At 41.4% G+C, this 25,474-nt stretch overlaps 3 protein-coding genes across 4 annotated transcripts; 2 read left to right on the forward strand and 1 right to left on the reverse strand.

The window, feature by feature from the left end:
* The first annotated feature begins 15 nt into the window (after positions 1-15).
* LOC132788869 (neurofilament heavy polypeptide) lies at positions 16-4,089 on the forward strand. The gene is given in 8 exon segments (XM_060796522.1): positions 16-317; positions 374-518; positions 575-637; positions 2,559-2,618; positions 2,707-3,710; positions 3,712-3,735; positions 3,815-3,914; positions 3,947-4,089. Coding segments are annotated over 8 exon segments (1,734 nt in total). The 5' UTR covers positions 16-122.
* Positions 692-2,662, reverse strand: LOC132788865 (uncharacterized). The gene has a single exon (XM_060796519.1). It carries the CDS (start codon positions 2,474-2,476, stop codon positions 770-772), a length of 1,707 nt encoding a protein of 568 aa, XP_060652502.1. The 5' UTR covers positions 2,477-2,662; the 3' UTR covers positions 692-769.
* A 1,816-nt stretch (positions 4,090-5,905) lies between the features above and the next one.
* LOC132792283 (uncharacterized) lies at positions 5,906-22,528 on the forward strand. 2 transcript variants are annotated; one of them, XM_060801575.1, is made up of 2 exons: positions 5,906-5,983; positions 17,944-22,528. In XM_060801575.1, the coding sequence occupies exon 2, from the start codon at positions 17,958-17,960 to the stop codon at positions 22,287-22,289; it is 4,332 nt and encodes a 1,443-aa protein (XP_060657558.1). In that variant the 5' UTR covers positions 5,906-5,983; positions 17,944-17,957; the 3' UTR covers positions 22,290-22,528. The 2 variants fall into 2 exon arrangements, with proteins under 2 accessions (XP_060657558.1, XP_060657556.1); XM_060801573.1 differs by lacking the exon at positions 5,906-5,983 and adding an exon at positions 6,094-6,477.
* The last annotated feature ends 2,946 nt before the right edge of the window (positions 22,529-25,474 follow it).

Below are 25,474 nucleotides of genomic sequence, written 5' to 3' on the forward strand. Positions count from 1 at the left end.
CCCCGTTGGCAACCAATGACAACTCTGGCTGAAACAGCTGATATCAGTTTTCGGAGTTTTCGCAAACAAACAAAATCACAATTGTAGTTTTGTGTTGATTTGTAGCAAAAATAGAAAACATAATGAGCAGCTCTAAGAAAAGAAGTAAGGATGAACAAATACCGAAGCCAATTAGCATCAAGAAGGAAAAATCGGAGGAAGACCGCACGCTGCAGCCCATTTCCCACTATATTGATGACCGCCTGGAGCTGGTCAAGCAAATCTTTGGCACGCTGAAGCCAAAGACTATCATGAATCTAGCACCAGAGTTTCTTAAGGTAAGTGGAATGTCAATAGCAGTGAATGAAATTGAAGGTTAAATCTAAATATGCAGAAGACGAGCTTAGATGAAATCGAGGAACTTTGTTTGAATGAGCTGCTTTGCATCTCAACCAAACGTTTGAAGTCCATCATAGCGGACACTCGCTGCCCCACAGATACTGAGAGTTCCGAGGACTCGGATGTGGAGCACAAGGAAGGTAAGTAGATAGCACATATTATTACTAGGAATTACTTCAAATAAGTGTCATTACAGAGCACATTTCGCTGGAAGAGATTTCATCGGACAGCGACATTGGAGGCAGCGAAACACGGCGCGGTAAGTGGGGAATCCATCTGAAAACAGTCCGCCCAAGAATTCCACTTTCTAGTCTTACCTTACATACATTTAATTTGGTTTGTTTTTATGAGTATTGTCTGTACAATTGCACGTCATGCTCAAATTGGAAATTCAGGTGCCATACTTGAACTTCTCGCAGTTGAACACAGGCGCCACGTAGAAAGCACGCAGTATACAAACATCTTCACCAATGCCTAGCACAACATTCTCATCTTCCTCCTTGCCCACTTCGAGTGTGACCACAAAGTCACCCACTTCCAAGCAGCCGTTGCGCCGCATATAATCCACACCAAACTCAATCGGGCTGTAACCGCACTCATTGAGATCGGGCGTATAGATCACAGGATGCATATTACGGCGCAGATGCAAAGCGCGTGCCAAATCAAACTTGCATCGGACTGTCGCTTCATCGTCATCTTCGAGTAACGGCATCATCATATAGACGGGACAATATATCTCGGAACGTGCCAATGCCACACTAGCATTCTCACACTTGGTAAATACAAAGATCGCCTGACATTCGATGGTCGATATGGTGCGTATGATAAAGTTGATGATTGTCTGATACGATGTGAGAATACTCTTGACCTGCTGCTGGTTTTGGACGACACCAACGCGATAGTCTCGAATGGGCATCAGTTTCTTGACAATCAGCGGATATTTGTTGCACCACGGACTCTTCTGCATGTGAATAGCATCAATCTTCCAGAGAAACTCGTGCAGCTCGAATCGCTTGAAGTCGTTGCAACGCTCCAGCGGCACTGTGCCAATCACCGGCTTTTTTTGGCAATGAGCAATGGGCAAAGCGTCCTCCATAATATAGTTGTAGACACAACAATTGACTGAAAACATGTCTGGTATCCAAATGTAATCCAACAGCTTAATAATGCCAAGTAGATCAAGCATATTATTGCGCACATACTCAAAGTCAATGCAACCAATCAACTTGAACTCGTAATTCGCTTTAATCGCCATCGACAGCGATCGCAAAAAGGATTTACATCGTATCTTTGGCATGACCACATAGTGAGCATTAAGACTCGCAGCACGTTCCAGATCGCTGGTGAAGAGCTCCGCATACATTTCGGGTGCCAGCGCATTGCATTGTCGCGGCAGTTCAATAAAGTCATAAGAAGACAACAGCCCAGCATCGATGATTAGAACAGCCAGCGCTTCGTGCAATGTTTTGACCACACGACAACGCACCTCGCGTCCGATAAGCAGCACATCATTCAAACGTATTGAGCTGAGATACGCATGCAGATTGATCACATACACAATCTCCCTGAAGCCAGCATAGCGATAAGCTACATCCGTCGTTAAAGTGAGCACAGCACCGCGTGCCAACATTGTTGTGCAGTTGTTGCGCAGTCGTCCAACGCGGCAACAGTCGCCATTGATCTCAGCAGCCAATCCGGTGGCTGTGCGCAACTCACGTTCATCTGCATGTGCAGAGATGGCAATGTTCAGAGTCTCCATGATGGCGGCCAGTTCGTCGGGCTTGAAGGCCACCATGTCCACGTGGAAGGTCAAGGTGCCGTGCTCGAGCATGCGACGCAGTTCGTCGTGCGTCGTCTCCATCACAACTTTGGCTACCAGGCCCATGTGGTAGTAGCGACGACGACGTCGTTTACGCGCATGCTTCTCGTGCGCATCGCAGGCGGCTTTAAACTCACGCAGACGCTGCTCCAAATCCTTTTGGCCATTCAAACGCACTGTGAACTTGTCGGGATCACGTTCGCTTTCTTCCTGCTGCTCAACCGGCTCCTCGTTCTCCGTGTTGATAGTGCTCACATCCTCCATTGCTTTGGCAGCCATGACTTGCAATTTTAAATTTTTGTTGTTTTTTTAACACTTATTTTTTGCTTGTTTTTGAAATTTGTATTTGTCTCTTTTGCAGCTAAGGAATTGCGAAAATCGAACGCTAAAAGAGCCGATAAAACCAATGAAAATAAAGAACGTAAGTTGATATAAATTCTAATCAAGTTTGAAAGCAATTGCCTACTAGAATTTATACTTAACTTCTCAAAACTCTCAATAAATTCCAGCGGATGGACAGATCAGTGTGCTGGAGCTGCTGGAATTGCAGGCTAGAGCTCGAGCTATACGCTCGCAGCTGGCCATGGAGCCGATTACCAAGATTGAAGTGAAATCCGACGATGAGGAGGAGGAGACGACCAAACGGTCATCGGAGAAGGAAAAGTCCAGAGAAAAGCGCAGTCATAGGAGCTCTGAGCAGTCGAGCAGCAAGCGCAAGTCAAGCGAACAGTCGAGAAGAGAGCAGGCACAAACCAATGGTAGCAAACCCAAGGAAACAACAGCTCCAGCACCAGCTCCAGCGCAAAAGAAGATCAAGATAAAGCGCAATTATCGCACCTCGACCAAAACACCCGAGAAGGAAGTTACACCAGTTGAAAAGACAACAAGCCAGCCACAAAAAAGTCAAGATAAGTCCGATAGATCGCGTTCAGCTTCGCCGGATGTTATTCCCATACCAGCGGAACCGGAAACGCTGCTGATAAGCGACAGCACTGACGATGAGGCAACCGTAAAGCCAAAAGAACCAATAGAGCAGACAAACGTTGCTCCAGCTCCAATCCCTGAGCCAGCGCCAGAGCCAGCTGAGCTAAGCGAACCCGAAGAGGGCGAGGTGAGAGAAGAAAGCGAAAATGAGACTGAGGCTGAGCCAGTGAAGAAGACAGCAGAGGAAGAGCTGCCAGTTGAAGCAACAACTGTGGAGACTGAGAAACCAGTTGAAGCAGCTGCTGCTGAAGCAGTTCCTGTTGAATCGACAGATGTTGAGAAGCCGTCAACTAGCAATCAGCCAATCGTCGAGGCAGAGCAGCCACAGCTAAGCAGTTCCATTGTGGACGACGAGGATCAGAACGATGATGTCATTTCCATAGGCGGTGATCTAGAGCACGAAATGATTGCAGAGTTGGCCGAGGTGACAGATGAGCCACCAGTCAAAGTGAAGCCCGAGAAACTGCCAGATCCCGAGGAGGAGGACAACGATGTGATATCGTTAAACACCAGCGAGGATGAGCATGAAAAAACTGCAGGAAACGAATTCTGAGGTGATTTGCAATAATACGAGTGAATACTTTAAACTATAAACGATTTAATGTGCTTCCTTTTTTTTGCATTTGTTTGCAGTCGTGGCGTACACGCTATCTGAAGAGCTCGAAGGTTAACCAGGTGCTCGCGGCATCGCGATTGGGAAAACGTGTGCGTGATAAAATCAAGGAGTCGAAACGTGCCCAAAAAAAAAGCACAGCGAGGGCAAAGGGAACGGCGATGAAAAGTCATCGAAGCAGTCACAGCAGCAGCAGTTCACCTCGAAGCACGAGGATGGCTCCATGGAGCAATACCAAGAACTTTTACAGCACCGACAGCGCAAAAGTTCCAACAGCAGCAAGGGCGACAAGTAAACGATTCTCAGACTGTTTATTGAAAAGTCGCTCCGAGGAATATTGCCTAGACGCAAAATTATATAGCATATAAAAACTCAAATAAAAATTCAGGTCTCCAGCAAACGCACAGAAAATTTGAATATTTCGTGTTAAGCGCATATTTGATTTAACTGTATTTTCTTCTTTTTTCATTATTTAGGCATACTCTGCAAAAGCAAGGTTGCATTGCTGAGCTGTTTAAAAATGTAACAGGCGGAATATGAAATGTAATTCAAAAGAATTTAATTATAAAAAGATAAACTTATATCTTATAGATATAGAAAACTATAATATACATATATAATTAATTTTAAAACAGATTTATTATACAATGCTAAGCTGAAGTAGATTGATGTAATTTTTATAAATATAATAAAGACCACAATAATTTATTAACAAAAGTTAAATATAATTTCCATTTACAACTAAGCTCACACCTTATATAAAATATATTCAAATCAGTAAATTTGATTAATCTAGTAATGACCACAATAATTTAAAATGTAGCGCCTAAAAGTAGGCAATATAATTTTAAAGTGCAATCAAGACAAGACAAAGACGTTTAATAGATTTTACTATTTCGATGTAGAGTAACTATTAGTCGCCATTTCGTTACTTTGCCTCATTTGTATTTTTGTTTTCGCGTTTTTAGTTTTGTTTTGTAGTTTAAAAGAAATGCGAAAGCTATGCCTTGTCATTTCCGGCGTATAGTTTTTTGTTGGGAGGTTTCTTTTGGAAGTTGAGGAGTTGCCCTTAACGAGCCGCACGCTACGTTACGCATACGCCTTGGTATTGGTGGCGATGGCTTGGAAGTTGCTCAAAAATCATTACCCAATTTGATGGTTGCTTATTTTTCCTACATTTTTTTGCATTTGAATTTAACCCAGTTAAACATTTGTCTAAGAACTTGACTCAAACTCAGAGCGATTGCCACCCTCGACGAGTGCGAGGTTCAAATATCTCAATTGTGACAGGAGGCTCTAAAATGTGCGAGTGTGTGTGTGGGAGAGTGTGTGTGTGTGGCGGTTGCTTCGAGCGTGTTGCACCATAAACGATGATTGTTTTATCAGAGACTGCGACATGTTGATAAACTATATTAAAAAAAAAGAAACGTGGAGCGGCAAAAATATTAGGGAGAAAAAAGGAAATGTTACTCAGAGAGCGAATCTTAGGCGCATGTCCTGCCCACTGAGGGTGTCTCACAAGTATGTGCGAGTGTATCTGTGTGTGTGTGTTGGTGAATCCATCAAGTGGGCGCGCTGTATACCTACATACAGATGAACATGTAATGACATATTGACAGCTAACCTGAAGTAATTGTAAATTTAAGGAAATAAATTAAACGAGCTCCTAAAAGTAGGCAACGAAATTTTAAACAAATTTTCAAGTGCATTCAAGATCAGCTTCAAACATGTTTATTTGTTTTTGAGAGGCGCACGCCTACTGCTCTTAACGCCCACACAGCGAAAGTAAACAAAATAGCAACAGAGCGCCGATATCCCATTGAAGTAATAAGAGAGAGAGAGTTGTTGTTTGTGGTGGTGGGAATGATGGTGTTTGATTGTTGGGGGTGGTTGTTGGTTTAGGCCAATGCTCTCTTGTTGTGCACTGGCTGCGCTCTCTCTATTTGTGCTCTCTCTCTGCCTCTCTGTTGAGTGTATGTGTGTGTGGGAGTTTGTGCATCCTTGCGGGACAATGCGGAGGGGGGCGAAATTGAATTGGCGGCGACAGGCTGGTAAACGGAAAAACCGAAAAACCCAAATCAGTCTACAGAAAACGCGTACGTGGTGCAGAACAAGCCGCGCGTGGCCACCACAACGGCGTGCTAGACTTGTCGGTATGATAAATAAGTGAAACGCCCTGTACAAGTTCTGTAAGTTTCAATCACCAACAACAATCACAACAACAACAAACAAACAAACGAAGCAATCAACATCAGCTGCGAAATAATTAATAATAATGATAATAAAATAAAAATGCCAATCTCTCTTGTTCTCTCACTGAGTGTGTCTTGTGTTAAATGCAAAGAATACAAATAAGATTCGATTTAAGCCATGTAACTTGGAGCCAAGTGCTCGGCCAAAACAAAGTGTCTAAATAATATATGAAGTGCTCACAAATGTAAACACAACAAATGTAACAAACAACTCAAATCTTTGGCAATCACAACAACAACGACAACAACAACAAGAAAATGTTGCAAATTTGTTATGAGTTGTTGTCAATCGTACTCGTCTTTTTGTTTCACATAATGTCGTTGCAAGGACTGATGATAAGTATCGTAATACTACAGCTCGTAACGTTGCGCGTTTATTTTCATATAAGTTTACACGTAGGATTAAGGTGCGCTCTCTGACTAGAGACACTGTGAGTGAGCCAAATATTACAACAATACGAGTATTGCCATTGCAACTGCAACCCAAATAGAACCTTTAGTTCAACATCAAATTTGCCTGCTCAAAAAAATAATATAAATAAACTTTAAATTGGCTTAACGAATTGGCATAACGAATAATACAAAAATCCATTGCTTACTGCTTAAACTGATGTTAATTTCCAAATGAAAACAAAAAAAACTAAAAACACTTTTTCATATTAAAGGTCTAAAAAGTGTAACTCGAAATTGGCTTGAAAAACTTTATGGAAATTGACACACTTATATTACATATTCAATATGATGTTATAGTGTAGTTGATTTGTACAATATCCTAAGTATAACCAACTTATTATGCATGTCCTTATATAGTTAAACTCGAAATGGAGAGATAATTTAAACTGGCATCTGCTGACAAAAAGGGTTAATCTGTTGATTAAGGGAGTTTTTAATTTAACGCTTCACTGCGTTTTAGCAACTCTTAAAAGTTGTGCTTAAATTTATGAATTCGTTTTGAAATGCAATTCCTTTTATTCAAATTGTATAACCCCAATATGAATCGTTGCCCTTTGCATTAGTCGCTTGAAAAAGGTTTCGGGTCATAAAATGCAAAATGATAATTATTACGAGTATCTACATTTTGTGACTATCTACTTTTAGGCGCTCTAATGCACATCGCGCACTTTGACGTCGTCATGACGCACACACAGATACTCACACTCACATTTACACTCAAACGAATATGGGAACTTATGAAATTTAATTGAACTAATAAATTCTGTGTGCTTGCTTTTTATACCCTGTAACCATAAAATAAAAGGGCATGGCGGGTAGTCTAAAGCGTTGTAAATATTACAAATAGAGACTGACGTATTTTATAGATGATTCTGATGAAAGTTAATAAGATAAATATTACTAACTATGCGATGAGCAGTTGTTGTTAGTAATGAGTAGAATTTGACTTACTTTTCTTTTAGCTTCGATATTAACAACAGTTTATTAAAGGAAATGTTTTGAACTCTTAATGTTTAGAATAGACTTTAAAGTGCTTTAAATATATTTAAACTTTTAATAACAAGAAAAAAAAAGAAATTCGGAATATAAATATAGAAATATATTTAATAGCAACATTTTAAAATTTCGAATTTATATTTCCGACATCTTATACAGGATATGTTCCAGTTGTGCTTGATCACCACTTGGCTCCGCTGTTGTTTTATTAAACAACAGCAACGCATATAGCTGATATATATGTCATAAACTTTTATTAATAATGAAAATTGTACTAAAAATAGTGGGGCAATTTATTAAAAAGTCTCATTAGCTGGCAGTCAGTCATTCACACAAACACACACACACACTCTCACACATTCACATTCTCCCATGCTGAACCACTTTGACACGAGTTTTATCGCGCATTACGCATACGCCACGAGGACCCTACGGGTGCTAATAACGTAAAAATAATAATAATAATAATAATAATATGTCCGTATGTATTTGACGCGGGACACTAAAAAAAAGGCCAGCAGAAGAGAGAGAGGAAAAAATCGCGATAAAGTAAAATTTCGATATGGACATTATTAAAGAGCCACTCTCGCCGCTTGCTCTTCACCCCCGCAATGTCCCCTCAATTGGGGTGGTTGGGTTCTGTAATAACTCCGCCTGTGAGATTAAGTATTTTTAATGCGAATGCCAATAAAAATATAAAAATTTCAACGATAAGCCTTGATAAGATCGAAATCAATTTCGTTATAATGCATACGTATTTACGCTTATGTATGGCATTATATGTGTATGTATGTATGTGTGAGTGCTTATGTGAGACTGATAAACAGGCAACCAATCATTTATAGCATGTGTTGTTGAAGCATTTACTTTATTTTTTCATTTTTGTTTGTGCTCTCTTCTTTTTTTTTGTGTTCTTCTCGAAAGTCAAAATCAATAAATTTTCCACAATTCCTCCTTTTTTTCTCCGCCACATTCTCATTTGCTCTTGCGCTCGCTTTGGCTGCCGTCAGCCCTCGGCTCGGCTCATTATTAATATTTTTACATTTTGTATGCCTTTTGATATTTCGCATAGCACAGGGCAAGGCGCCAGCCTGCAAACCCTCCTGCGACCAGCAGTCGAGTCCTTCTACCACCCACCCCAATCGACCAAGAGGCGGCTGCTTAAGTGTTTTTCTATTATGGCCTGCCCATTTCCCCAGTGCTTTTTACCCCACCAATATTATATTTGCTTTTAAATATTTTGATATACAGCACTGTGGAGGCTTATAACTTGGCTCGCAGAGAAAGAGAAAAACACTCAAGCAGGCAAAGTCCCAGTAGGAACTTGGCAAGAAAAGTAGTTGAAGATGTTTTAGTAAAGTTTATTCAAAAATACAATTTAATACGTTTTTACTGTGGCAAATGTTCCCCATATTATATATCATAATAAGCATAACAAACGTGACCGTATTTTGATTCACTTTGCTGTATGGTCACACTTAATCTCAACTTCTTTTTGTTTGTACATTCGATGAGGCTAGATACGCAGCGCGTTACGAGAATATAAGTTCATTATATATATTTAAAACTAAATCGATGTTGTGTATTTTATTTGGAAACGGATCAAATATATATAAAATATATAACTTTAATTTGTATATTCTATAAAAACATAATTCGAATTCAGCTTAACCATTTCTGCGCAAATATTTCTCAAAAAATAATTTCGCTCAAGTTTGTCAACAAAGCACTTGAGCGGCAGTAGGAAGTAGTTTTTTCATGCAGTCAGTTCCCACTGGGTGCTCAGCCACACACACACACACCAATACTTACTCGGCTACTCAAGCAGCAGCAGCAGCAGCAGTAGAGAGCTGGCAGGCATTTTCTCATAAAAATTTCGTACTCGAATAAGACGAAGTAGCTACTCACACAACCACAATCTTACACACACACACACACACACTTACACTTACAGCAAAAAGTAACCCGCAGGCATTTGGATGGGTTCCGTTTGTGTGTGTGTGTGTGTGTGTGCGTGAAAGTGGGGAGAAAGAAAGAGGGAATCGGTCGCAAAACTTTGAGGCAGCAGCATGGCCAGAAAAATAATGTAAAGGATGTGCCATGGCGACCAAAAGCGAGAGACGAAGCCGAGTGTAACTGGAAAATAATATTTTTGCCTCCGTCCACAAACTTTTGTGTCCATAGTATGTAATTCCTTTTTTGTTCTCCTTCTTTTGGCGCTGCTGCTGCTGCTGCCGCTTTCTTTGCGTTCGTTTCTTTTGAGTGTCAGAAATGGAAAAGAAAATAATTTGATGGTTTCATAAAGTCGCTGCTGCATGCCGGATGGGTGAGCGGAGTGGAAGGGCGGGCTGTGGGCGGTGGGCGGCGTTGTGTATGAGAGAGTGAGTGTGTGTGTGTGATAAAATTGCAAACTTCCCCTCTCTATATATAGATGGAGTGTGTCTGTGTGTGTGTGGAAACGAGGACGAAAGCGTAGCGGCAAAAATTTATGGAATTTTCTTGTTGTTGTCAATTCTAGTTGTTGTTGTTGCTTATTTTTCGTATAGTTGTGAAAATTTCTGCGATAGATTTCTCTGCTGCGAGCTTCAAAGTGCGAGTGCGAGTTTTTGTTGCATACTTTTAGGGGGTTGTATTTAGAGATGCGTGTGTGCGAGATAACGATGCCGATGACGATAATGACGATCACTGGCTGCCCCCCCTTTACCATTTCCATTCCCTTTCCCATTCCCTTTGGCTGTCTGCATTAGGAAAACTTGGCGTCCGGTCAAATACACTTGCATTATTATAAAAATGATTATTATTTCTGCCTCCCTTCCGCTCATAACACCCACACACACATAGAAATGGCTAAGCTTATACACACACACACACACACATATACGGAGTGCTTGTCCTTGTCTCTGTGCTAGTGTGTGTGTGTGTGTATTTCATTATTAATTTTTCTTGTATTTTTTCCACATTTTTCGTATTTTTATTTTATCATGCCTCACTCACACACACACACTCGCACATACATTCACTCGCTCACTCACACTCTCATGGCACACTCAGGGGATGGTACACATACATTTTCATATAGTTTATTGTACAAATAATATTTGATAGAAAAATATTTAGTGCACGAACGGGATGGAAATATAATTCTCGCACTCGCCCATTGGCTTTCCCTTTTTCTTCTTTATTTTGGTTGTTGTTGTTGGATTTACTTTACTCGTCGCGCTTCGGTTCGAACGGCAAATAATGCTGGGCAAATTAATTTTTCACTTCGTCCGCCATTCTCCGATTCTCGATGCGAGCGAAGATGTGAAAGTGAAAATGAGGCAAAAAAATATGTATAAAAATTTAACTGAGCGAGCAGGCGAACTAGTAAATAATTGGGAGTATTATTCGATGTGTGTGTAAGTGTGTGTATGTATGTATGAGTGTGTGTGTGTAAGTGTGTTATTATTGCAGTTATGTTGCCAACGCGTTCGTTCATTAGTTTCTAATGAGATTTCGTTACTAATGAGCACGTTACGCAGAAATGTTGGAAATTCAGCCAGCAAGTCAACTGTAAAGAACAGCACAAAAATTCCATTTCGAAGGGTGCTCTCTATGCTCTCTATGACGTACATTCGAGTATGTGTGTGTGTATTCGATAGTTTAATGAGCATTCCATCCATCCATCCGCACATGGTTTCGCACTAAACACCCACACATGTCCCAGGGGACAACAAGTAACAGTCTTCCATTTTTTAAGATAACACTTCGCCCACGTTGGACGCATCGATGCTGACCAGCAAAAGATAAATTGTCAGCTCGATTGCACTCAAAATGGGCTATAAATAATCATTTGATAACTGCGAAAGAATTAAGATAATTTTGATTAGTTTTGTAGAAAAATGTGGGTTGAGTTCATTTCAAATTTAGACTGAAAATTGGATTGAGAACTAAACAAGAAAATTGGAAATAAGATATAGTGATTAAAATTTACTTGAATGAGAAGTAGGTGAAGCTTACTTAAACTGATTAACAGTTAAAAAACAATCAATTTAAAAATAATATTTTATTACTAAAACTTTTAAAATTCTTTTTAAAGCTTGATGAGCAGGATGAAATTTTAAGCACAAGACAAAATTGTAAACTCGTCTAAACTTTACTGATAGATGTTCTTAGAGTTTCTTTTTTTTGTGTTGAGTTTCTCTCAGATATATTCTCTTCTGAAAACAGTTAAAACGCTCTTAACGCTCTTAAAAGTTCTTAGAGTTTCATAAAATATTGTCCTGAGATGTTGTATAATTCTGTAAGGAAATTCAAGATAGATACAAATACAATTGTACCCTAAACAATGGCTAAATTCACTTACATGAAAGTACAGATGAGTACTTAGAACCAACACTTTATTAAAATTCTTTAAATTTATTACTAAATATTTTTACTTTTAATAAGCAAATTAACGAAAACATCATCATAATTTAAGTCCAAAACAAAGAGTATAAAATTCCATTAAGTGAAGCTATAATTAAATACTTGAAAAACAAAACCAATACAACTTCGAACTCAAAAACAAAACTGAAAATTCACTAGAACAAAATTTATACTTAAAAATAAACACATTCTTAAAATTCTTTTGAACCTTGTTCAACGCAATGTTGTTAATAACGCATGTAAATTGAGGACAAGCATTTATAGAATTGCATTATAGAATTTCGCATTGCAAATTAGACAATTTTGCACCGTCATTCACTAAATAAACTAACTTGTTTCTTGCTTCTAACGAGGTTTCACGAATTTAATCATTGCCAAATCATGCACAATTGCAATTTATAATATTATATAACTGCAATACTCATAACTATATAGTAATAATAACACAATGATATTCATCAATGACTCAACAAGAACTGAAATAACATAAACAACAATAAGAAGAAACTAACCACAATGCGCTTCATTCTAAAATCAATTTGTCGAACAAGCCAAAAATCCATCAGTCCATTAAGCGACCCAACCAAAAGTGTCCCGCCTACAAAAGTGAGGGCAACACTTTTCAAATTCGGGGTTGATGTCGAATGCCAGCAATAATTTCAATTTGATTTTCACCAAAAATATTAATTGCATGCCACAGCTGGGCGGGGGTGTCAATGTAGAGTAGGAAGAGTAAGGAGAGTAGAGAGAGTGTGGCATATGGGGCGACAAGCACATAAGTATATCAATCATATCCTGCGACGGGTGTCCGTCAAAAGGGAAAAAAAGAAAAGTACACGCACCCCGGTCCCAAAATAATTTCAATTCGTAATTACCCAGGGACTAGATCCATTTGCATGGCATGTGTGTGGAGGAGTAGGCGGGTGTTTAACGGTGGCGGTAGTTCAACGCGCTTGGTTTTAAATTTCTATAATAGTAATTGTATAGGTCGAGCCGACAGTTGGCCACTGAGTTTACGTGTTTATCATTGTGAGTTACCTTTGTTGACACCCAAAGGACACATAATTGTAAGCTGGAAAGTTTTCAAATGGGCTTTGTTTACGTTTCGTTTCGTTTCGTTTTGCGTGCACACGTGTAGTTGTTGTCCAGCAACAGACATGCGCCTGCTTCTGCTTCTGCTTCTGCTCCTGACCCAATCCCTCCCCCCGCTGGCTGCCACTTGTCGCTGTCGCTTGCGTTGTGTTTGTGTGCGTATGAGTAATTTCGAAAGCGAAAGTGCCGGTATCGGCTATTCCGACCACAACGACACAGTGCAGTGGACATTTGGCCCGAACATGTGGGAGAAAGTGAAAGTCAATAGCAAACCTTGACCACTAGACGTGGCCAGACAACTGGGACGATGACGACGACGCGGACGAGGACGAGGACGACGACGACTCTAGCCAATGAATTTCAAATGCTGTTGCTCCTGGAGCTCCTGCTCTTAGTGTTGCGGCTATTTTGTACGCCTGGTTCGTTCAACCGGCAATTTCGAATTTCACGCACACACATGCTCACATATGAGATGCCAGAGAGAGAGAGAGAGAGAGAGAGAGAGAGAGAGGGGAGAAAGACAGAGAGAGAGCCAAGCGGATGCGTTGTGTGTGCTTTGCGCATGTCTTCAAAACCGAATTCGTTGCGAGAATCGGACTTGGCACAAAACGCAACGCAACTCGCGAACTCGTTGCGTGGCAGGACAACAGATAGAGAGACAAGCACACAAGCAAACACAAGGACAGACAGTCAGACGGACAGACAGACGGACAGACAGAACCTGGCAAGTCACTTTCGCTTTTCATGCTGTCATGTGGTAAAATGGGGGGGGAAATTCGTATGTGTGTATGTTTGTGTGGGGTTTGTTTTGTGGAGCAAAAGGGGTGGCACACATACACAATCAAACACACACACATGCGAGCATCTTGTAAAGTCAAAATCAATCTATCAATCCCAGAGCAAAAGCACAAACATTGCATAGCAAATGTCAGGGGAGCTTTCCTGTAAATAGCAGCGCACTTTCACATATATACGAGTTGGAATAGATGGCTATAATATTTATCTTGGTATAAATAAATTTAGCGAGGGAAGTGAGAATCCAATTAAGAATGTGGAGGAAGATTCAGTTGTGCTCTTTTCAAGCAAAACAAAAAAAAAAAAAAAATTATACTTTTTATTTCATTCTTTTGTATTCTTTTTATGCAAAGCAAAAATATGATTTTAAAATTTAATAAAATTATCAATTTGAATGTTATAAAATAAAAATTGCTTTTACGATTATCAGTCTTAATCAATATTTTGAATATTGGATAAAATATTTCAATTGTAACTTCATGTTCTTATTACATAATTAAAATTATTTTATATTATTGATTTTTCTTTTATAAAAGAAAGTAGTCTCTTTTTTTATCCAGGATATTAATCATTCAAATTCAGTTTTAGTGAACTTATTTATCTTAAAATCTTAAGCGCTTATGCCTTATATCATTTCTTCTATACTATTGAATATATGTTAAATCATATTTCCATCAATTATATCCTCACTTTTATTTTTGCTGAAGTATAGATTATTTCAATCTTTTGTTTTCCTCTCCAGTCACTCTGGCTGCACTTTGAAGCGTCACATCAAATTCAAAGTTACGACAAAGAATAAATAAATAAAAAACATTTTTAATTCCCATTTTTACCCTATCTTTCAAACCCCTTCGCTTTAAGAAAATTCTTGCAGTATTAGTTTCGTGATTTTTCTTTTTTTAATAAGATTAAGTTGTTGACTTCTTGCACTCCCTAATTAGCTGTCATCTCAAAGGGAGCAGAGATTAAATAACCAATTATTTAACTGTTACAACCTTCTTAGAGATATGATTGCCGTAATTTCTACCCCTGTTGCCAACCATAAAAAATTGCGTTGCACTTCCGAGTGTGTGCCTTTCATCTTCCGCACCCAAGAAGGCAATTATTTCGGATGTTAATATTCAAGTGAGGCTGGGGAGGGGGGAGGACGTGAAAAGATTCTGCCTGCAGAGGCGGGCGCAATTGCTTTAATCAGTTTTGGGTTCAGAAGAGCGGACAAAAGCATCTTGGGAGAACTAACACAAAACCGTACAAGACTCATGCATGAATGTGTGAGTTGTCAAATCCACTCACTGCCCAGATATGAGTACAATAGTCAAAAAGAATAACAGAAATCTTTGTGATTCAGTCTTTAGGGGCCGCACCCTTCGAAAAGTCGCTACAAAGTCACAAAAATGTTGAATACATTAGAATAACAAAAATGTATGTAACTGCGCGCAACAGCAACAGCAACAACAGCAACAAAAACGATAACAACAACAGCGATAGCAACAACTACAACTACAACGACAACAACAACAAACGAGAACGGTAGCTGGAAAAACAAATTGAAAAACTATCGAGCATTGATAAATTGGCACGAGCACGAAGAAAAAAGTCAACATTGCTGGTGTGAGTGAGACAGACTTCACGTGTGTGAGCGAGTGCGAGCATTTCTCTATGTATGTGTGTGGTGGTTAGTGAAAATTTGAAAAAAAGGGGCGGAGCAATAATGGTTTTCCGGGCAGCGCTGCTCGCTTGTCGCGTTCTATTGTTGGCGAGCGCACATCTATTTTTTTAGGGAAATTATTTGATTTTTGATATTTTGGGGTGTTTTATTGAGGTTTTTTGGGTGCAAAGCATTGGAAAAAATGCTGTGGGTAGCAGCTATCTGCCTGCTTTGTCCATATGCATGTGTGTGTGTGTAGGGAAAACTATTAAAAGTGCTGCGGGGTGTGTATTGATACATTTGTGTGTGTGTGTGTGATTTTAGTATCAATGTTATTGCTGTTTTGATTTTGCGCTTATGACGGTTGACGACAATCTTTTTTTTGTGCTGCGTCATGCGACAGTTGAAAACGAACAAGCCACTTGGCAGGACACGAGCAGCAGCAACGAACTGCGCATGCGCGACCGACTTTACAAACCGCGCAAAAAACTAAACGAATACAAATTGAAGTGAACGAAACGAATCGCGAAACTTGAACTTAAAACGTCCACTGAGTTTCATAGAAGTGAGCTTACATTAATGAGTACGTCTAAAAACTTAAAACGCCCACTGAGTTTCATAGAAGTGAGCTTACATTCAACATTCCATAATTAAGTGTTGCCAACCATATTAATGAGTACGTGATCAAAAGTGCAACTCTCTTCTAATATTTGCCAATTAGTCGCCGTTTGTCTTTGTCTTTTAGTTTCAGTCTAATATTAGCACTATATATGTATACAGTTACATATGTATATGTAGTTGAGTTACGGCGCTGTTTACACTGCGGCATTTGCCATTTTCATTTAAGCAGACGAAGCGAAGAGCAGGCGCAAAAAAAATCAAATAAAATAACATCAAACTACCTTAGGCTTTATAAAAATCCCAACCACACTCACACACACACACGAGTATACACGTGCACACTCATACATTGAAATGGCGCACATCCTGGCAGGCATTTTTGCTTAACTCCTCACAAAGTACCAAAAGGCGGGCGGAGAGCTGAATTTCTGCTGCAGAAATTGTATAAAAGCAAAGTCAACAACAACAAACGACAACAACAACAACAACAGCAACAACAACAAGGGCAACAAAATCTACGAGAGAACCAATTTCCAACCATGGAAACTTAATTTATGTCTGCAGCATAGTTGAGAATATTTTTCTTCTGCCTTCAGTTGAGTCGAGCAATAGGAAAAAAAAATTATATATATATATATTTTTTTTTTCGGTTTATTTCGACATTTTTGCCTTTGCCTTTGCCTTGGCCCCTTGCCACACGTTGCCTGGCAGCCGCCTGTCCGCTTCTTCTTATACTTCTACTTCTTCTTCTTCTTCTTACATGCCCAACCACCCAGGCAAGCCGCCACATCCCTCCTCTCATCGCACTTGTTTTGTGGGGCCGTCTTCGTGTCGTTGTCGGCTTCCTTTTGCTTTCTTGAGAATCAAATTTATTTTACCAAGTCATGTTGAAGAAAATTTTTATAAGTTTTATGCGCAGTTCAAGTGATGGTGTCGGGCCAGCGGGGAAAGATGAGCGCGGGGGCGTTGTGCCGGGTTGGCAAATATTACACTGACTAAATGTGTGTGTGTGTGTGTGTGTGGGTGGGTAGATGAATGTGATGGAAGGAGATGGAGGAGGGAAAAAAAAGTTTGTGTGTGCTTCGCACAAAATAAGCAAAATTTGTATTCCTTAAATCGGATGACTTTGTATAAATTTTCGTGTGCGGCAATGGGGTTGCAAGTGTGTGTGTGTTGATGTGTGTGTGTGTGTGTGTGCCAGCGTGTGGGTGGAAGGGGGGGATGGTTGGGTGGCTGAGCTGGGCTGGCAGCTGGGCGCATAGCAAACACACAAAAACTTTTCTATACACGTATGTGTGTGTGTATGTTAGCTGTGCGCATGTATTTGTGTACATAATGGAAAAATTTTTCATAGAATTTGCACAAAAATGAAAAAGTGCCAAGAGGAGGAAAAAAATTACAGAGCAGCCGAAAGCAAACGCAAAAGAAAAATGAAATTAAGCGCATAAGGAAATGAGACACAAAATGTTCTAAGGCAGCTGTGTGTGTGAGCGAGTGTGTGTCAGTGTGTGTGTGTGTTAAGCATTTTTGGCAACATGCTTTTGTGGAGGCAAGTTGAGTACATAAGCAGGGCGGAGGGAGGAGAGGGAAATGTAGGAGACGAAGCATAACACGATTTAAGCTTCAGGCTATTCATACCGTAGATTTGTGCCCCCTCCTCTCTCTCCACATTTCACTCTCTCTTACATGCACATGTGACCAACATACACACAAATATATATATATATAGCTCTTCTCGTACTTAAACCCAATCAAATCCCTCGTATTCAGCTGGCATGCTTAAGCTTCCCGCAACTTTAGACACCCAATTAGTTTTAGGGGCTTCCTTTAATTAAAGCGCGCTTTCCTCACACATATTTGTTCTCTCTCTCTTTATTCAATTTAGTAATATCATCCAAAATGGCAGCATCCATATATGCCACCCCACCGCCGGATCTGAGCAGCGAGGACACAGCGCTCTCCGATGTCTCCAACTCATCCACACTCAACACAAATCGCGGCGGAGGAGGCGGCGGCGGCAGCAACAGCAGCAGCAGCAGCAACAACCACACCACCACCAGCAACAACAACAACAACAATAACCACAGCAACAACAACAACAACAACAACACACATGAAGCCACAGTCACAGCAACAACAAATGCTGCAACGAGCAACCAAACAACAGCGGCAGCAACAACAACCACAGCAGCCATGTCACCACAGTTAGACACGGAATCAAAGTCAAAGTCGCCAACGCTGCAACAGGCAACACAACTGGGAAGCAACACAACTGAGGCAGACGACGACGATGAACCCGAGGCAGACGCTGAAGAGGGCGGCGAGCTGGATCAAACGGCAATGGCCGCAATGGCAGCGGCAGCAGCGAATGCAGCAGCCATGCAGCTGCAGCTACTCGAAGCCTTGAACGATGCGGCCAAAAAGCGACGCAAGCAACACAATCCCAGTCGCCTTGAAGCGCTCAATTTGAGCGGTGGCGAGGGGGAAACCGAAGCAGAGGCAACAGCAGCTGTTGCTGCTGCTGTGGCTGCTGGCGAGACAAGCGATGCGACGTCCAATGCGGTCATTGACTATGAGGAGAAGCTGTCGAAAATGCTGCTGCCCAAGTCGATAGTTAAGCTGAAGCAGACATTCGAGTTGCTGCAGCAGCAAAAGTTGCAGCCCGCAGACATATCAGAGGAGGAGAAGCAACAGCAACAGCAGCAGCAAGAGCAAGTGGAGCAGCAACAGCAGCAACAACATGCCATGTTGAATCCCTATCAGACATATTGCAAGCAATGCGGCGAGAACTTTGAGACCGAGTTCAAGCTGAGTCTGCACATGTTGCAGGATCATCAGCAGCAACAGTCGCCACCACAGCAGCAACCACAGTCGGGCGAGCAGCCATTGGAACTGCTCAACTCTTTCAAAGTGAAGCTGGAGCGTGCCGACAGTCCAACGCAACTCGAGTTGCAGCAGCAGCAGGAGCAACTGCAGCAGCAACAGCAACAGCAACATCAACAACAGCAGCAGCAACTCGAACTAGCAAACGGACATGCAGGCAGCAACAAGGAACACGAACTCTGGTTGCAGGCCATGGCACAGCAGCAACAACAGCAGCAACAGCAACAATCTGCTTTGCCAGGCATGCCGCCTGGCTTTGGATTTCCACCTGAGGCCGCAGCTCTTGGTTGGCCGCTGCTGGGCATGCCCGGCTTCACAGGCGTCGAAGGACTCAATCGGCCACCGTTGCGCATCTTTAATCCGGAAGCCTATTGCGAGCTGTGCAACAAGGAGTTTTGCAACAAATACTTTCTAAAGACACACAAGGCCAACAAGCACGGCATCTTTGATCCAGCTGGTGATTTGAGTGCGCCCGGCAACAACAGTCTGGGCAATCTCAACAACAACAACAGCCTCAGTAACAACAACAGCAGCAGCATGAGCACGAATAACAGCAGCAACAGCAACAGTAATAGTAACAACAACAGCAGCAACAGCAGCGGTGGCGCCACTTCCATGTTCCAGCAGCTGCAAGTGCCACGCGAGCAGCAACCACAAAAGCCAGAGCCACAATTGACGCCACCAGCACCACCGACAGTTCACTGTGACATCTGCTCGAAGCGTTTCACAAACGTCTTTGCCATGCGTCGACATCGCGCCAAGCAGCACGAGTCTGCCGCAGCAGCAGCCACAGCTGGCACAGCTGCCCCTTCACCCACCTTACAACAGCGACGCGGCAGCCCAAATGAATCCCAAGCGCCAGTGAAGCTGGAGCCTTTGCTTGATGCGCCTCTCCCAGCCGAAGCTAAGCCGTATCAGCTGCCCGAAGGATTTCGCGAGGACTTCACACTAGAGCAGGAGGAGCTGCCCTTTGCACCGCAGCCGCGCAAGTTGCCGCCACAGTTGCAACAACAGGCACGCGACGCCAATTGTGCGCCAGAGAAGCTGCGACGTCTCGGTGTGTTGCTACCAGAGGCATTCTGTGAACTGTGCTGCAAGGAATACGCCAATCGTTACTTTTTGCGCACGCACAAATGGAAGCGTCACGGCGTGTTTGTGCCACCAGATGATTTGCAACTGAGTGGCAAAGAGGAACAGCAGCCACTCATGTCCGCCGGTTGGCCATTCATGCCACTCAATCTGATGCTAGCCAAGGCAGCAGCCGATCAAGAGCAACAGCAGCAACAAGAACAACAATTAACTGAAGCGGAGCCGGAGCAACAACAGCTCGAAGAGGAACTCCAATCAGAGGAGCAGCCAAGCAAACGCATCAAGCTCGAGCCCTACGAAGAGTCAATGCCAGAGTCAAAAGCAGACAACAATTCGGTAATGGGTTTGCAGAATCTGCAGAAGCTGCAATCGATGCTGCAGCAGCTCAACGACTTCAACGGCAAGCGACCGTTGCCCTGTCATCTCTGTGGCCGTGAGCTGGAGCATCAATATGCGCTGCGTGCTCATCTGATGACCGAACATGCTGGCCAGCTTCTGCCCGAGGGACATCCCATGCTCTACCAGCAGCAACAACAACAGCAGCAGCAACAGTTGCCGCTGAAGCTGTCGCCGTTGGGCGGCGCTGGTTCGCCGCATGCGGCAGCCACGCCCACGCCGAATGAGCTGCGCTGTTTGCAGTGCGAACGCGACTTTGCCACAACGCAGGAATTCAAGCAACATATCGCCGAAGTGCATCTGGGTCGCATGCCCGGCAACAGCCCGTTGCGCGAAGGCTTCTACACGCCCGAGCGTGCCACAGTGGCAGCTGCAGCAGCCGCTGGAGTCGGTGGAGGTGCCTCAAGTGGCCCACCGAGAGCTGCGTACACGATTACGCCCACTTCTAGCTACTGTGAGATCTGCAACAAGGAGCTGTGCAACAAGTACTTCATGAAAACGCACATGCAACGCATGCACGGCATTGAGATCGAAAACGGAGCACAGATTGGCGGCGTTGTGTGCAACATCTGCAACAAGGAGCTGTGCAGCAAATACTTTCTGCGCGTGCACAAACATAACACACACGGCATCATCGAGGATGGGGCTCCGTTGCCACAACCACGCGGTCAAAACGGCGTCAAACTCGAGGCACAACAGCAGCAGCTGCAACAACAGCAACAGCAGCAACAACAACAGCTGATGGATGCTGAGATGCCGCTGGCTGGCGATGCCAATGCCAACAATGAAGTGTGTTCGCTCTGTGCTCGCCAATTCCGCAGCTTCAAGTGGCTGCGCACGCATCTGCTCAACGAACACGGCGCCGCTGGCGTCGAGAAGCTGCGCGAGTTGGAGCAACCAACAGCAGCAACCGTTGCTTCTGCTGCTACACAAAACAGTCGCAGCAAGCCGAACAGTCCCACGCTGAAGATACCCAACGGCAATGCCAATGTTGCTGCCAACAATTTGCCAGCCAACAATCTGGCTCAAGCACTACAAAATGCACAGCAGCAACTCTTCGGCCAGATGCAAGGATTGCCCAAAGGAATGCCGCTGCCTCTGCCGTTGCCTGGCATGTTTGAGCAGACGCCACGCTTCAAGGAGTATCAGTGTTCGCTTTGCCCCTTCACCACACCCTACTATGCATTCCTCTTCATCCACGAGCGTTCGCATGCGCTGCTCAACAACGGAGGCGATGGCGATGCCAATTTGGCTGCCGAAGCGGAGCCGCCGCGCGCTGATCGCGATCGATCGTTTGCCTTGGTACAGGGCAAGGCCAGAACCAAGTCGAGTAGGGATAGAAGTGATGTTGTCGAACAGCACAACGAACCCACAAACCTGACCACCACCAGCAACAACAACAACAACAGTAACAACAGCAGTAATAGCAACAGCAGCATCAAGGCTGCTCGCACACCGCCCACGCCCACGGTCACGCCCACAACGCCACACGCCTCGCCAGAACTGAGCCAGGCCAATGCCGTGTCTCTGGTCGAATCACCAAAGCAGCCACGTTCAGCAACTGTAACTCCGACGCCACGGCGCAGCAGCTCCAAGCCGGGCACACCCAATGGGCTTGGCGCCCAACGTTCGGCGGCCACTTCGCCGTTTGAGAACTGCAACGATCTGGCCAATGGCAGCGGCAAACCCGCTAGCTATGCACAGCCCATCAAGGCGGAGGAGGCATATCAGATGCAGGCCTTCCATTTGGCCCCGGTCGATGGCGATGCCGAGGGTGTCTTTGCACCCGCTCTCGTCTATTTGCCGGTGCGCATGCGCGCCTCGGAGACGACCACGTTAAGCTTCAGGCTGACTCCAGCCTAAGCAACGACACGGTGAAAAACCAACATAATTCATCAGCACACAACACAACACTAAAGGTGTTGCCAGCGTATGTAAGTTAAATCCCTTCCGTTTTGTTAAGAGAACCATTTACCACAATTGTAGCGCAATGACACGTGGCTAAAGTGTGGCTTGAAAGCAAAGATTAATCCGAGAGAAGCTGAGAATCTAGCAGTCGATATATTTATTAACAAAGTAAGCGATACAGTGATGATTATTGATAGATCGATTAATTATAAAACAAGGATTAATCTGAGAAATATTTTTTTTTAATAGTCAATAGATTACTTGACAGGAAAAAAGATAATGCAATGATCATTGATCAATTTGGCTATAATGCAAGGATTAATCTTAGAAAAGCTAAATATTTATATTTAAAAGTCAGAAAAATCATATAAATTCATTGCTAAATCAGTTGCCCAGAAAGCAAAGATTAATATAAGAATATCAGAGAAATTTATGTAACCAATAGTCAACAGATTGATTAGAATAGCGATGAAGAAATTTATTCATAAGTGAGTGATTCACCAAGTAATTTATTGGCTGAGCAATTAAAGATTTTTATTTATTGCATGAAATATTGATTTATTAAATAATTTATCAACTAATAGCATGATTGAGTGATTGCCCACTATAATTGCTCATGCTAAAACTGTCACTAACTTTTTCGCTAAACCAGATTAATCCAATGCGTTAGTCACCTTTGCAGCCAATGTCATTGCGCTATAGCGATTGTTAAAGTCGACCACAGTGCTGGTCGGCAGTAATCGTACCAATGCAAAAACCCCCTCTGCCCGTTAACCGACAAGAAGACAAGACAAAATAGTGGAACTACAAAAGACTGAGTGCGCATATTAGTTGAGCTCATTATTAAAGTTAATATACAAGCAAAAAAAAGAAGACAAAACTAAAGACACAACAACTGCAGTCTCGTATACGAGATCTGTAAATTGTTGGCATAAATCAAAAGAAAAATGAACAACAAGAGTTTTGTGTATAACATGGAACCCGAAAAATCATAAATAATATCTATAACCACAACAATAACAAGTCCGTTTCAGCTGGCAACACATCAACACTATTTTTTATAAATCCATAACCGATAACAAAATACAAAAAAAAGATCATAAGTGGAGAATGCATAAAACATAAAACATACCATAGCATACAATACATGAAAAAACATAATACATACATATATCGATATCTTTAGTGATTAAATATCAAAGTTCCTATGCGTAATAGTAATTTTTAAAGCCATTAACGTATCGTAAACGGGAAGAGCAAGAACTTAGTCAAAGGAAATTTAAATACGTACATAATTCATAAGAGAAACAAGAGTGTGGAGCAAGTTGGAGATAGAAAGAGAGAGGGAAGGCGTGTGGATCGTAGAGGATATATACATATAACCAAAACAATATATCGTAGTAGCCATAGCCACATTACACAAATAATAATCGATACTACGTATATGGCTGGGTTCGGTGCGTTTAGGTTAAAGGATTTGGGATAACGAAAACTAAAAACACAAAAAAAGAATATACTTAGTAGTGCTAACTAGTTATATGTACAAACTAGAGGTACACGATTCAAGCTTCAGCATATAAGAGAAATTCTATGCACAAATTTGCTCAAAATCAAAAAATAGGCGACTTTGAATCGCACAAATTAAAGTAGAGACAACAAGGTGTAGTTCTAAGGCGAGTTCCAATAGTAAACGATCTTTAACTAATCTCACACTGTAGATAAATTATTAATTTCTGCTCTATAAAAACACACAATTTTTATTTCAAGACTATCCTATACAAAAAAAAAGATGTTAGCTATACAATACAATTATTACAACTAGTTTTGTGTCAGGAATCTTTATCTTTCCTCCTGCACAAAATGATTCACAATAATTCGCTACACATATTGCCAAAACACACACAACTTTACACTGTACATATAAAGTTGAGAGAAGTTAGGAGGAGGGGAGCTATACCTAGTAGAGTAATTGTAATAGAATGGAACGTTAGAGAAAGAAAGGCGCCAGTAAAGGTTTTTTATTTGCAGCAGGCAAAAAACAACACGAACAACTCAGGGCAAAAAGTACAATGACCATTAGTACTTTTTAAATATACCTAACTAAACAAATTGAATAAATAAATATGAAGAAATAATATGAAAAGTAACGATGAATAATGCAAAATAATTTAAAGTAGTAAAAAAAAAACATTTTTAAATGCTACCTCAGACGGACTTGAAAACAATAATTTAAATAAATGAATTTATATAACAATATGAACATTTATGCTTAACAAAAACAAAAAATAATGCAACATATATAGAGCAGAAGTAAATGAAATTTTTAGTGAATTTACCTCAAGAAACCAAACATGCCATACACAAAACAAAAAGAAACGATAAACAAAAAAAAAGCGAAGGCACCACAATTTATAATATATTGAATTAGCCTTTAGTTGAAAGTATTAAATAATTTTTATTTGCTATACAAGTTTAGTTTTAATTGTAAGTATATACATTCCAAAGCAAAAGAAAAACGCACCCAAAACCGACCAAAAATTACGATGCTAGTCGCAAATAATAATAATAACCATAAAGCTCATTCTAGTCAAAGGCTGGGAGTGAGTTTAGCTGAAAGCGATGCTCTCTCTCCCAACAGCTTATAGATGATATACAACCCGAACTAACAGCATCCAGAATCAGACTTATCGAATTACCGCAGTTCTTAACACATTTTCATATATTATTTTGTAGTATTTAAGGCGTTTGTTCTTTATGAAAATGTGTTCTAGCTGCTGATACTTCGACGAGTCTGAAGAATATCATAAAATAAAGTAATAGATTTATTGAACAGCGACGTTAATTTCGCTATTTATAATTTTATTTTTTAAAAACGTGTGTTTTTTAAAATGCTGCGTGCCTTTTAGCAATTGCGTCGCTGTTCAAAACTAAACCAAAACAACAAAGAAAACCCATATAACAAAAATAATAAAATAGAAATAATCAATATACTATCAAAAAATAAGAAAATAGTTTTTAATTTTTTATTTACCATTAATATATAATTATTTCCACCATTTAATCTTATTTTGTAATGTATATATTAATAAAAAAAAAAAAATACATGTGTTAAAATTGAGTTGAGTTTTCTCTTTATTTAT

Source organism: Drosophila nasuta, chromosome 3 (assembly GCF_023558535.2).
Source record: "Drosophila nasuta strain 15112-1781.00 chromosome 3, ASM2355853v1, whole genome shotgun sequence".
Lineage (NCBI taxonomy): Eukaryota > Metazoa > Arthropoda > Insecta > Diptera > Drosophilidae > Drosophila > Drosophila nasuta.

Bases quoted from the DNA above. Each gene is read 5' to 3' on its own strand.
- LOC132788865 (XM_060796519.1), bottom strand. From the start codon at position 2,476: ATGGCTGCCAAAGCAATGGAGGATGTGAGCACTATCAACACGGAGAAC.
- LOC132792283 (XM_060801575.1), top strand. From the start codon at position 17,958: ATGGCAGCATCCATATATGCCACCCCACCGCCGGATCTGAGCAGCGAG.